This window comes from Engraulis encrasicolus, chromosome 10 (genome assembly GCF_034702125.1).
Source record: "Engraulis encrasicolus isolate BLACKSEA-1 chromosome 10, IST_EnEncr_1.0, whole genome shotgun sequence".
NCBI lineage: Eukaryota > Metazoa > Chordata > Actinopteri > Clupeiformes > Engraulidae > Engraulis > Engraulis encrasicolus.
The window spans coordinates 56,119,661-56,134,660 of NC_085866.1; the positions used below are offsets into that span (position 1 = coordinate 56,119,661).

Consider the following 15,000-nt stretch of genomic DNA (forward strand, 5'->3'; position numbering starts at 1 on the left):
CTGCACCCAGGAAAGTGATCCTGCTTGAGGCATCAAAATGGGCCTGTTGATAACACTGTGCAGCTGTGTCACCAAATACCACAGAAACCACAACAGCCATGCTACTGGGGAGAGTGGTGTGTGGGGGTCCAGTGACAAATGACACCAAAGACCCAATCTATTCTACTACGCTTTAGAATAGAATAGAATAGAATAGAACAGTATAGAAAAGAAAAGAATAGAATAGAACAGTATAGAAAAGAAAAGAATAGAATAGAATAGAATAGAATTATGGAAAATGTGACAATAGACATACTGTAGAACAGGGATTCTTAACCTTTTTGACGTTGAGGCCCATTTTTTTCGCTGCAGAGTGGCCCGGGGCCCATCTAGTATTGCCCATCCCCACACACATTATATAGCGTATATATACACGTAATGTAGGCTAATGTTAATGTATTATTATTATTATTATTATTATTATTATTATTATTATTATTATTATTATTATTATTATTATTATTATTATTATCATTATTATTATTATTATTTTGAATAATTAAATCCTGTTTAAAAAAAAGCTGGTTATTAAAGTAGTAAGCTAGGCCTGGAAAAACAGCATTAATTGACCTCACTCTTCTATATTCAATGATAAACCCAATCCATCAGGCCAGAGCCATTCATGCATTTGGATGCTGACATCTGTGACAGCTCTGTTTGCGATTTGTGATGAATCTGTTGATTCAATACGGTTTTACTTAGTGATGTGCAGATGCGACGTGAGAACAGAAATTATTCAGCCTTACGGCAGGGTGTCAAAAATGGAAAGCTTTGTAGCCTAATATCATGAAGAAATCTTTAAATAAGTGTATTTTTGGGGACACAAGGATAACGGGTTTGCTTTGTCAGTTAACAGAATCATTTTGAGTAACGTTTCAATCGCTTATTTTGTAACTAAACGTGAGGAGAGAAGACGTCGGCAAATTACACTTCAACCCGGTTGGTAATTTCTCATTCTCCATTCGTGTAGGCCTACTGCTATGTATTGCCGTCTTGTCTTTGACGTCTTCCACTAGGCCTAAAACAGCGGTGCGTGGTCATTTAAGCAGCAGAACTGCGCTAAAGTAAAAAGATGCACGCCGCCTTCAGCATCTTTAAAATGTATAGCTATGCAGTTGCGCGGCCCATGGCGGCCCTCCAGTGCGAGGTTGAAACTTTTCCGTGGCCCTAAAGTTTCTGAGCACGGCCCATCTTTGGGCCGCGGCCAAATGGTTAAGAATCCTTGCTGTAGAACAGGGATGTCAAACCTAGGCCCGAGATCAAATCTGGCCCGTGGGTCATTTTATTTGACCCATGACATCAAATGTGTACATTACAGTTGACCCACATACACCATTCATATATATATAAACATGACTTGAACATGTCATTTGGTGTGTCATAGGAATGTAAGAGGCCAATGTAACATCTCCCACTTCATCGCGACTCGCGACTTCATCCCAAATTTTAATTTTGTCCCCCCTGTGAATTTGAGTTTGACATCCCTGACATAGAGCATGTTTGGACATAAATTACTTTAAAGACTGAAGAGCGAAGAAGAAGAGGAGCATTAAGGTGAAGAGCACTCACCACGATGGCGGAGTTCCGTCGTGAGCCGATGGGCGTGGTGGGCAGGGAGTTGAGTGAGGAGCCGGCATTGAACTCCTCAGAGCTGAGATTGTCCGAGCCATCACTCAGGCCACTGCTGATGGAGCTGCTCTCATCCCAGCTGCAGAGAGAGAGAGAGAGAGAGAGAGAGAGAGAGAGAGAGAGAGAGAGAGAGAGAGAGAGAGAGAGAGAGAGAGAGAGAGAGAGAGAGAATAAAGGAGGGAGAGAGAGAAGAGATAAGAGAGACATGGTCAACCATCATTCCAAAAATATGAATTATGCTTCGTCCCAACAAGACTGCTTCCGTTGCTCTCTGTCTAGACACACACAGGTCAGCCCTGAAATGTGAAATAAAGAAATTCATTCTTGTCCTTAATTGGAACATGCTCCAGTAAATCCAATTAGGAGCATGTTGTTGTATTCTCTGCTCTCTGTTCTGTTTTCTGGTGTTTGACATTTCGGCGATGGAGGAGGAGGACACTGATGAATAGCCCTGAACTCCATGGCTGGCCAGCAGAGAGATGCTAACTGATCCAGCACTCCACACAGTGTTGCACTCCAGAGATGTGCCCGAAAATAGCCACTAATGAGATAGCTCTCTCTCCATTTCTCTTCCCCTCAACACCATCCATCTGCTAAATTAACGTTATTAGGACTCAATGATTGCACTATAAAATGATGGAGCACTTCTGAACAGGAGAAGACAAAAGTGAGGGAAAAAAAAACTAGAATCAGGAAATTGAAGTATGTTTTCTGGTTCAGTGTGTGTCAGCGGCTTTCTGCTTTTTGAAAATGGAAACTTTCACAAAAATAAGTAGGGTGTATCGCTTGAATGACATTGCACAATTCTTCTTATCGTATCACTAAATCTACTTCCCAGCATGAGAAACGAAATCCCAATGAGCAACACAATCACAAAAACAAACATGTCTGAAACGCTCCCTCTGTGAGAACAAGGAGAGCAAGTCATCCACATGTCCACATGAAAATTCTCTTTGGGGTTGACAGGGGCATTGAGTTAAAACTAGAGAGAGAGAGAGAGAGAGAGAGAGAGAGAGAGAGAGAGAGAGAGAGAGAGAGAGAGAGAGAGAGAGAGAGAGAGAGAGAGAGAGAGAGAGGTGGGGGAGGCGAGGGTCTTCTCTTCCAGATGGGTGGTCGAATAGGTCAGGGCCCGGCCTTGGGGCAACTAGGGTTTCATGAGATGGGTGAAGGGGCAAAATGGTGAAGGGGGCACCTTGGAAATCACTATGGCCATTAAGGTTACCATATGATTGCCCTTTTTAAGGTCACTGTAGTAGTGCATTCGATTAAACACTGCTACAATAATGCAGGGAAACTCCACGCAAAGACAAGTCAAATGGTCTTCAAACAGCATACCATAAGTAAATTGCTTCAATGACTGTTTCACACCATGAAGGTATGTGCATTACATAAGAAGGCACATGATTAAAGGCATAGTAGTATCACCAAAGCAACAGTAATATAGCGTGTCATTAAGCCGAGGTAAGTCCATAATCTGACAGAACAAGACAGGCCTGAATGACAGACAAATGAACTGAGGTGGGGATTGAGAGGGGGGTGTTATTAGGGTTTGAGTTACCTCCACCTCCCCCTCTCCTCTTGCCACTCTGCCTCTCTTCTTCTCCGCGGAGCACTCGAATGTAAGCCCTACACTACACTCAGTTAACACGTAGCAGTGATACAAAGGAATACAATACCACTTGCACCGTGTGTGGCTTACACATCGTCGAGGAACCATTACTAAACATGACTGCACCACCAACACCACCAATAACACCATCCCCACCACCACCACCACCACCAGCAGCCTAATAACCATTCAGCTTGCCTAAGCTATTTCGGGTTACCAGTAATCTTAGTGTCTCAGTGGCCACTCAAACCCGCCCAGCCTTTGTGCTTAATTACGGGCTGGTTTATTACTCTCTGTGCTAAGGAGCTGTCTACGGGTCATGAGAAAAGACAGAAGGTCACGGCACGCAACGTTTGAGTTTTCTGGAGGAGGAAGGAAGACAAGGTTACCTGAGCTCAGTATACTCCTGAGATCAGCACTAGCAGAGCTATTACCTCACTCTCATCCTCCTCCCAGGATATACAATACATATTTTTATATCGTCTCCACCCTCTTAGCAGAGCAAGAATCCAAAATACACAGAAACAAAGACATGTAGTATTTCACATTAATGCTGCCTTGGATACACATTCAGACACACCCACTCACTCACCAATCCACAAACACAGACACACACGCACACGCACACACGCACAAGCACACACACACAGATACACACAGATGAAGAGAGAGACAGAGAAAGGGTGGGGAAAAGATATGTATTTGATGGCTAGCCAGGGTATGAGAAATGGAAATTGAGCTAGTGGTGCTGCATTACTTTTTAAAACTAGTGTAACGCCCTGATAGCTTTTCATGTAAATGGCCAACAGACTGACTCTGAGCCTGGCTAAATGTTGTTCCAAAGCCTTCCATCTGCCACACATTTATTCCATAATATAGATCCAGGAAACCAATTGGACCCATTTACAGTATGGAGATAATGGACCAACAAACTGGCTGCAAACTGGTCGATTGCATTAAAGTGAACCTTAACTGAAGGCAATGCTACAGTAAAAAAATGTTGCTGTGAAAAAGCAACATGAATGGTGACACAAGGGTCATTCTGAAATTATCATCAATAAGGATCAGCTGATAACAAAGCAAGTCATCGGAAAATCAGACAGACACAGGCATGGCAGACATAGGCCTACAGACAAACATGAAATTAAAATATCCATTCTTGATTATCGCTGCATAGTCTAATGTTCACTGGTTGGCTGCACACAGTTTCCCCAAAGACAGATGTCTCGAAATCCAAACAGGATTTCAAAGAGTTGTGCAAGCATTTAAATCGCATTAGTCTTGGCAGCTAACTTGGCAACCATTTGAAATCACAATGGCAAAGTCAACATCACGGTACCTGGAAATGTAGTACTCATTTTCACACGAGTCTTATGCAAATTTAAGTATCTTAATTGGATGGTGATAATTCATTTATTATGGGAGGAAAGGCTTGACACCGAATGGATGTAATGTATATGACTAGCTCTACCATCTGCTATGTAAAAGTCAGGTTGAGGATAGCGTGATTGCATTGTGGTTATGACAAGCAGTGTGTCCCCCATTTCAACTGCAGTGATGAGACAGCAGGGAGTCGAAATGAAGAGAAGAGGAGGAGTTGAATATATAACATACAGTAAAGGGACACACTGATCTATACAGTGTTGTATGCAGCTCAGTTGCAGCCTCAGTCTCTCCCTCCCCACTCATCTATTTACTCCCCTCCAGCACCACCACTACCAACACAAGCTGGAGGCAGTGTTGAAGCTGCTTAAAGGCCCACCAGTGAAACAGCCTCTGGACTGTCTCAGTGTGTGTGTGTGTGTGTGTGTGTGTGTGTGTGTGTGTGTGTGTGTGTGTGTGTGTGTGTGTGTGTGTGTGTGTGTGTGTGTGTGTGTGTGTGTGTGTGTGTGTGTGTGTGTGTGTGTGTGTGTCCGCCCATATCAGTGGGCGGCTCCCAAACTGAAAGGAACGAGAGATAATTTTTGGAGGCAGGCAATAGCAGCAATTACAGCCGGCTTTATGCCTATCAACAGGGAGCGAAACCGCAGCAGCGCTCTCTCCTCTTTGAGCTGACTGAGTCAGAGGATGCAGGGGTGTATGCTTGGCACTATATGGATGTGGGAGTCAGAGCCACATCAAGAGAGTGGGCTCGGGTGACTGTGTAAATAATAATACACACACACACACCCTCACTCACACATTTACGCAGATGACTTTTTCTTGTGAGGTGGAATGAAGTGGATTAAAACCACATGTAGCGGCTGCAGTAATTTTAATTGGTACAGCGACTCACTCACTGACCTCGGTTCCTGTCTGACAATTCATTTAACATTTCATAAGGCAGTACAAACTGTACTCCGGTGCTTGCGGCCTGTTCTGACTATGGTGAATAATAAAAAAACTATATTGTAGATGTCAACAGGCAGCAATGAAGTGTACTAGATTAACAAAAATAGCGTAATGAGAGAAAAGAAACTGCCAGACATGATTTCGGAAAGTTTCTTTTCCCCTTCTCAGAGTAAATAATGTTCTAATATATTTTACGACCACTAGTTTGTACAGAATACAAGCCAAAAATACATTTCCCTCTTAACTTCTGGCCCTCAGAGCGTGAGGACGTACCTCACAGCTTGGCAAGGCAGGGACAGCTCTCTGTGGCCAGCTGAAGGTCTCTTAGATCTCGTGCCAGAGGAAGCGAGAATACTTCTCAGCTCAAACTGTTAAGGGAAGGGCTGTGTTCATGCCAAACACTGTAGTGCTTCCTTTATAATATATTGTCATCAATAGATATCGTTGGTGCCCTTAAATATTATAGTGTATTGCTTCTTTCTGATACAAAACAATAAAATGGGGATTCCCATTACAAACTGCACACATAGTACAGTACATAGCGTTAAACAAAACTGGGTGGTGGAGTATCTATCAGTTTTGGCCTTTCCTTTATTTTTCTATTTCCTATTTCCTGTCAAAGTGAAGCCAGAGAACTGTGTCTTGTTAGACCAATGAGATTCAGCACACTTGCATCCTAAAGCTTTAGCATGCTCATCTCAGCAGTCGTGGTGTTTCTGTTTAGCATTAATTTTCCATGACACGGATTTGTGTAGAGCGTGCTCAGTGTAGTGTAGTAATACTCTACGGTGGCCGAGGTACATGTCACAGATGGCCCCCAATATGAGCCATAAGACCACCTAGCCGCTTAAGCCAGGGAGAACAGATTGGCCGGCCAGAACACTGACTGGATATGGGGGAGAACCTTGGACTGCGCACGCAGATAGGCAACCATGGCGCTGTCACCTCAATGACAATTTCACGTGTGAGAACCCTGGAATTTGCATCGGCCTGATACTGTAGAGATGGCACTCAATATGTAGGGCATTGACAACCATTGGCACACATTGCAGAACATCTACAGTATACAACACATAGACAGACTAGCATTTCCACATATTTGCACAATTTAAATCCCCCAAGCATGTCCCGTCAATAGTGGAGGAGGATGAGGGGTCGATAAGATCCCTCACAATGGAGGCCCCACTTCATCTCGCTGCATTGTAGATTAACAGAGATTAAGACTATGTGCGTGGTTTAAGCAACTGTGCCATAATTGCCAACTGCCCAGGGGATTAACGCATGAACAATGGTCCACCCAACGCAAAGGCACAGCAGACAATATGGGGAATATAGGGAGCCTATGGCTTATAGCACCAGAGCATATTGATTTGGGGCACTGCAGGCAATGAAAGTGTTGACATGGGAATAAAACTCCTGGATGCTGTCCCTCGATAACTGCGCACTGCAGTCCAAACACATGTGTGGCATATTCAAGTTCAGCAGGGGGAAACAAAAATCGAAATACGGTCGGTGTGACGAGAACACTGCTAGTCATTAAATTACAGGCAACTGAACTTGTGCAGTGAATCACGAGCATTGGCAATTCACTGGTGACAGGAATCTGTGTGGAAAGACAGCGGTGATGTGAGTTTAATGCTCATGTGGCGCTAAGAGCTCGGCCTTGCAGCCTGCACCGCGCCGGTCATCCAGCCTCCACGTCCCCAGTGGCCGATCTCCACCGAGCTGCAGGGACACCAGACCTCATTTCTCACGAACGAGCTGCACTTGCGGACACTGGAGGGAAGGAAAGCTGCTGATCTACAACCAGATGCTCAAGATGATATTGAGCCATGACTCCCAGACAGACCGACCGTCCACGCTGCACAACAGCAACTAGAGTCATAGACAGAGGGGGAGAAAATGCTCAGGGAGACACAGAAATGGGCTGAAATTACATTGTAGGATGATTTTCTCCTGAGGATGGTTTTGGATGATTTTGTCCTGGGCCCAGCCAAAGCTGTCAGCGGCCCTGACAACAACTTGCCGTGTTACAAAGAAATGAAATGACTCAAAACAAATCTGGAAACAAGTGTGTGACTTTAGGTGTGATTGTATTTTGGTGTATTTTGGTGTATTTTGAACCAAGTTGGTGTATCTTTGAGGTGTATTTTTTCATACAAAGAAAATGAAATGCGTCAAGAGTGACAGCATACTATTGAGCCTATTGGATGAGTGACTTTGGAGCACAGTAACGCAAAGGAACACAATGAATCAAAATTCCACCTCCTGAAAATGTGTGTGCACTGTTGGGTACTGGTATCAGAGACAGTATATTGGTTGGAACTAAGAAAATCTTTGCTGATATTGCCTTCAAGTAAGCGACTACAGGTGAACCAACAAAGTGAGCAGTTTCATGGGAATGACCAATTGAACAGTAACTGAACTCGCAATGGTGTCATCACTGGAACAGCCCCCTAAACTGACTTGCTGCTAAATGAAAGGGCATTTGGAAGAGGAACATTGTCTAAAATTAAAACCCAGGTGTGGGTTAGTAGACAGAAGTGGTGGACACAGGAGGACAATGGTTGGGCTGGTTGACCTATTCACCCCCCTGCCCCTCACACACACACACACACACACACACACACACACACACACACACACACACACACACACACACGCGCACACGCACACGCACACGCACACGCACACACACACACACACACACTCCACCTCTGACCACCTCTAAAGCAAAACAACAGGAAGAGCTGAGCCGTTCTCTCCACACCACACACGGCGGCTCTCTCTGTCAAACAGGCTTTTGTGTTTACCATGGCTCCGCTCCAGCATCGACAGTTGATGTAACAGGCGTGTGTGCTCACGTTTCGATTGGCGACGCGGTAAGATGTTTTGTTTCAAACGAACGGAGGGGGAAGCAGGCAGCACATGGGGCAGGCACAAGGCAGGACAGGACAGGGGAGGGAAGGACTTTTGAATGGAGCAGAGTGGAGCGGAGTGGAGCAAAGCAAGCGTCTGCTCCTCCCCTTACTAAAATAACTTAAAGCAGCTGTGCTCTCTCGCCAGCCAGCGCTCGCTGCAACGCACCCCACCCAATCCCACCACGCCCCCCGACTCCCCGATACTCTACTCCCAGCTGTTTGGATCCCCTCCCTGTGCCCCCACCCCCTATCCCATACCACCCCACCCTCCCTCTATGTACACACACACACACACACACACACACACACACACACACACACCCCTTCCAAAACACTCTCCCATAACAATGACTGCGCAATAATTCAAGTGCGATTTCATAAAAGCATGAAAACAGTTCTATCAAAGGAGCTGTTAAACTCAGTTGAAAGTGTTGAATTCCACAACAGGTAATTACAACACGTTTGGAATCCCACAGCAATATGAAATACTGTTGACAAATCGTCCATAAACCTGAGAGAGCCAAGCACTAATAAACTACAATTCCTGCCTGTCATTAGGTTGGATCAGACAGAGCGACACCAATACTGCATCTAACAGGAAGGCAAGATAACACACACACACACACACACACACACACACACACACACACACACACACACACACACACACACACACACACACACACACACACACACACACACACACACACACACACACACACACACACACACACAGGTCCCCCTGTCCATCTGGTGGTCTGGGCTGACCTCTGCACTTCATAATACACAATATGTACATAAAAAAACGCCTTTAGGGAAACGAGAAGATGTGAAGGTGGCAGCAGCACGCTTGGCTTCGGCCTGCTGGCTGCGCTGCGCTGCGCTGCGCTGACTCAATCTGCAACATCAGGGCCCATTGGAGAGTCATCAGTCACAGGCTGAAACTAACACTTAACAGGGCTTACTGGGAAGAGAAACAGGAAGGCCTATAGCCAACACAACAAGCAAGTCACATGGCTCTGAATAGAGAATACTCAGGAGGTTTTCTTTCCGAAAAGAGAGAAAGAGAGAGAGAGAGGACAATGACCGGCATGGGGTCAATCCACAACAGAACACTGGCCGCTGCTTCATTAGAATCAGAATAGCACCACATCAATGAAACACTCTGGCTTCACTAATCTTCCGAGAAAACTCCATCAAGCATGCAGGGCTGTAAGTGTTAACATATTGAAGATCACATTGCATTGTTTATCTCTACAACATGATCATTACACATCACTTGCATTGTAACAACGCAGAGATTGTGGCTTTTAACATCTTGTTTTACTTCCCACCTGTTGGCATAAACACTTTCTTTTTCCAAATGCTTGTGTGTGTGAAGTACTACATAATGACTGTTTGGGAAACAGTCCCACCAAGTGAAAATGTTTTGTCCGGTTTTGTTATTCCCATAACAAAGGTCGCTGACCTTTCATTGTCAGCACCAGAGGCCATCATGATTCTCCCCTCCCCAAGGACAGCCAAACACCCCTGTCAGCCGTAAACGGTTAGGCCATAAACAAATTAGCAACAGGCAAATCTCCAAAACGCGATCAGATTTCTAACCGACACTATCCGGGTATGTGTAGGCTATGTTAATATTACGATGACGAATAAGGAAGAAGAGAGCTGAATCTTTTGTCCAGAACACTTCCCCTAGAACAAAGACAACTGCTTGACCTGGCAGCAGTGACTGTGAAACAATCGTGCATGAGTGCTATAAACGTGTAAAGTTGAGAAAGAGAGGAGAGACCGGTGTTTCATCATGAATCACTTTGTACAAATGGACCCTGCGCCTGCAGTTTGTATTCTTTATCGCCATCCCCCCGGAATGCGTCCACGCCAAACAAAACACACATATACACACGTCCAAACATGAAGAGATAAATGAGTTAACCAGCTGGTAAAAAAGCAACACTCCTGCGTGATTATTATTGATAACAGACACGAGTGGCGCGCCACCCCTTCTGTCAGAAGTTGGGAGGCATCTGCGCCTTGGCCAAGGCGAATGGCTTGATCAGCTGTCTTTGTTTTAATGGGTTTACATAAAGGGTCGATGCTCGGGTCAGCCACCCAGAAATGGCTAAAAACACAAAGCTCCAAGGTCAAAATCAATGCGCTCTAATGGGTATAAGGAGAGGGGCCCTCTGTCTGCCGATCCACAGAGGTCACAATATTACTGGATTAACCTGCTGTAAAACACACAAAACCCTTTAGGCCAACCCGCACCGCAATGGGTTGTCCACTGTATCTAATGCACAGTGGTCCTTCTATATTAAAACGATTACAATAATTAACGTCACACGATGTGCATTACTCCATTATCATACGTGTGACACAAGTCATTGGCGTGAGACTGCTAGACTGCGCTGAGCCGAGTTGACTCAAGTCACGTTCAATTGGAACACCGGGCGCATCGGAGACGCTTGAGCCCGGTAAAATGTAGGTCACTGTAAAAGATGAGCGTCTCGAGCTTTATCACTCTTCCATTATCATTACAACCTGCGGCTAATGGGTAACAAACAAACACTTGTCAAGGCATCTCCATCACGAAACAATGGGAATATTTCCGCGACAATGTGAGAAATCCGCTGCCCCCACTGCAATGCACCCCCTCCCACTACACACCCCTTTCACATTCATCGTCTTTGACTGCATCGTCAGACTGTGACTGACCAGTCCCTAAGGATTTGTTGAGGCTTGCATAAACCACATCTAATATGCCGTCCTACGTGTAGAATTGGTGCAACAATGTGCTATATCTATGTGCGTAAAATCCCAAGTGCATGTACATGTTTGTAGTGCAGTGCAAATTCAACAGCACCACAATGTCTAAATGAGATGGATCTATGCAAAAATGACTCCCTCTATTTGTCTGGTCTATTTATGAATTCATTAACCCATATCTGAACAGTGAACTCCATCACTAGCACCCAGCGCCTTTATTTCAGTGTAAAACATGCCCTTTCCAAGGTCTGTGCTGTCAAAATGCCCGCCGTTTTTTAGTGAACAAATAGAGCCAATGCATTTCTAATCAGCAATCAGCACACTCTTGGCTAAGATTCCGGTCAACGCTTATCAATGAAATTCCCCTTGCGCACACCTTGCGGTTTTATACGCGCTACTGCTGCAGACAGACAGCACGAGCCGCTTCATTAATTAGCCGCCCGGCTTCTTCTCCATGACTGACATTTTGCCTTGCTTTGTTCACACGTGGAGTAAAGCAACACATTTCCGCACTGTCATGACGAGGCAAATAAATAACCTTTATTGATTTGCCTTACCTTGAAAGATAATGCATTGTCCTCCCTCTCTGAGACGGGAGCTGCAGCACTTTTCCGTTGAGAACTCGCCCACTCATCGTTATTCCTCTCTTTTGTTCACTTTTGACATAGCCAGCTACTGTCCTTCAGAGAAAAATCCGGAGACTCCTTGTCCGAAAAGTGCACCGTTTAAATGATTAGATCCCGCCTCTTAGGATTCAATGAGAATCCGCAACGCAAGTCTCCCGACCCACATTTGGGGAGCGTGTATGCGTGAGTGAGGGACAGAGCGAGGGAGCAAGAGGGAGAGAGGAAGAGAGGTGGAACAGTAAGCCCACACCCCCTTATTCAACCCACCCTCTCTCTTTCCTCCAGCCTGATCGCAACCAGCTGTAACGCTGAAATTGCAGACCCCAGCTTTTCACGCAACCATCCACATGCTGAAATCCGTTGTCTAATGATAACACACCCGTACTTGAAATCGAACAGGTTATACAGAATCTCAACTAATATCTCCCCGAGTCGCTATTTCAACACGTGCTGCTGCTACTACAGTGGGAGTGAACAACAGTGCGGCGCGCATCTGCTTTGCGATAAGCCAGTAGAAATTTCCACAAGAGGCAGCGAAGAATACTGTAACAGAGGCGCAGTGTGGGTCAGATATGAAGCGCAAGGGAAGGAAAATGGAGGGGCACTTTCGCTTTATGTGGTTGGGCCAGCAGCACTGAGTGAATACTAGCCTTTATCTGCCAAATCAATAGCCCGCCATTGACCACGCTGCTTCAGAAAGTTAAGGCTATTGGAACGGGTGAGAGGAGACCGTGAATATGCCTCCACAGACAGAAGAGTGTGCAAATGGCTAACAAAGAGGGTCTTCTTCCTCCAGACACCCAGCCCTTGCGCCCAGCAGTTCTGGGTGGCGATGGTGTCATGCTGTTCCCGACCAGGTGTGTGGTGTGTGTGAGCAGCATGAGTGATGGGGTCTGCTTGGCAGTGGGCATAGTAGTCTTTGGGCATAGAGGCTGCAGGTGTGTGTACCCTACCCTCTGCCATGGTGCCAGTGTTGTTGCTTGGCACGGCACACAGCTGAGATGGGACTAGATGGGGCGAGAAGGGGGAATCCACAACAAACTGAGTGTTGCATAACTAATAGACTTCACTTGCCATCACATGTGACTTTTCTCTGTCTACGGGTTGTCAGCCCCAGGGGGGTAGCAGGGAGTGACTGTCAAAACATTTGCACTGACAAACCAGGATGAAAATAGAGTGGAAGGATAAACCGATATCTGTGGTGTGTGCTGGTTCACTTTTCTGAGGTTTTTTTTTTGCAGACACAATCAACTTGATAATTACTTATGCTTTTTCTCTATCCATTCCCAAGCAACATTTTAATGAAATACCAAGACCTGTGTTTGTGTAGCCTCCCAGTAGGTTGGATATCACTTAGTGATACTTAAGGACTGACCTCTGACATTGGTGGCCATCAGAGCAGAACAATCCTCCTGTGACCATCCCTGTCCTCCTCCTCAGAATTTAGTTTTAACCAGAGTGGGGTAACCAGCCACCGCCACCAAATCCACCGTCACAGCAGCATTTAACGTAATTAGCAACTGTAGTGATTGTCACGGCCCCTTGCTCGGCATAATAGAGCCAGCAGCCCCAGCCGAGCGCAGAGCAGTCACAGTGCAGCCAGGAGCCTTTGATTTGCCTGGGAACCTGTCACCGAGACGGAGATGAAAGCAGCCCAGGAACAGGGGAGGAGGCCAGGCCAGGAGGAACAGATCTGGGAACTCTCAGCCACGTTATCTGGTGAACGGGCCGTGACTACTTGGTTCTGTCTCTGTCTTCTTTGGTCTTTCTTTGTCTTTCTCTATTATTTCAGTCTTTCTGCATCTCTGGCTTTCTTTCCCCCCTCTCTCTCTCTCAGGGATAAGTCCCCCTTGGCAACCCAGGCTTAAATACTACGGCCCATGAGCACCTTAAACAGTGGCCAGTTGCACTGCTCTGCCCCATCAGTTTCCTGGTCAACCAGCCATGATATACTGGCGGTGGAGGGAAACTCAACCTTGCACTGCTGCACTGCTCTGCTCTGCTCTGCTCTGCTCTCCTCTCCTCTCCTCTCCTCTCCTCTCCCCTCCTGTTCTCCTCTCCACTCATCTCTTCTGCCTCTCTCCTCTCTCATCTCCTCTCTCCACCCTTCTCTCCGGTTTGTAAGTGATTGATCCCATGTGTGACCCAGTGTGAGTTTAGATACCTTCACATGCACACACAGACACATATATATTGGCTCATACAGAGATGGTCATATATGCATGCACGCACACACACACGCACGCACGCACGCACGCACACACACACACACACACAAACACACAACTTTCCTTATGTATCATTGCACGGAACCAGCTAAGCTTCTCACCCTGCCACACTGCACTGTGCAGCACACAATGTGTCCCATTGTAAAACCACCAAGACCAGAAATATACACTGGAGGCTTTTCCAGCCTTTTCCACACGTTGACTACTGTAAAAACATGTCAGTCCGAGACATACCACAGTCAAGCCTTTTTTCATGTTGACTTAGACCTGTGGAGCTTTGCTTAGTCCAAATGTCCCCCGCGGACCTCTCAGTCTTCCAGCCTCACGTGAGGAAATGTTATCTCCATGTGAAAAAGCTTTCATCGCCAAGTGACAACCTAAGATGGTCCCCCCTCCTCCTTCAATGGTCCTTCAAAGCGAAACTTCTTTCTTTAAACCCAGGAACTTGCCCCCCTTTTGGTCCAAATGAACTACTTTTGGGAATGTTATCTCCGCCATCATCTCATTGGATTCAGTGTGCTTTCCTTGGCCAATTTCGTTTTGAACCATAACAGTTCAGAGGAGGCTGGCGGACATTACAGTAGGCCTGCTCCGGACCCACGAGGTAGCCAGGTTCTGCCAGCGCTGACAGTTACACAATCATACACTCTTAGATGTGCATACACTTAGATGTGCATATGAATGCACAGGCTTGTATATTCAGAGGCCTGTCCTGAGGAAGGATTACACAACCATATTTTAAAACAAGGTCAACTAACCTAGGCAAACCCTCCGAAAAGCAAACTGGTTTCTAACGAACGATCGGACTGACATGACTGGAGTCAGAGTATGTAACTAAAAGCTGTCCGGTA

At 45.9% G+C, this 15,000-nt stretch overlaps 1 protein-coding gene across 6 annotated transcripts in view; it reads right to left on the minus strand.

Annotated features, from left to right (window-relative positions):
* LOC134457394 (neuron navigator 1-like) overlaps window positions 1–15,000 on the minus strand; it is a 171,107-nt gene that overhangs the window by 44,962 nt on the left and 111,145 nt on the right. For all 6 annotated transcript variants that reach the window (XM_063209401.1, XM_063209402.1, XM_063209405.1 and 3 more), the window contains exon 7: window positions 1,609–1,747. In XM_063209401.1, coding sequence (XP_063065471.1) covers window positions 1,609–1,747 — 139 coding nt within the window. The remainder of the gene's footprint in view (window positions 1–1,608; window positions 1,748–15,000) is intronic.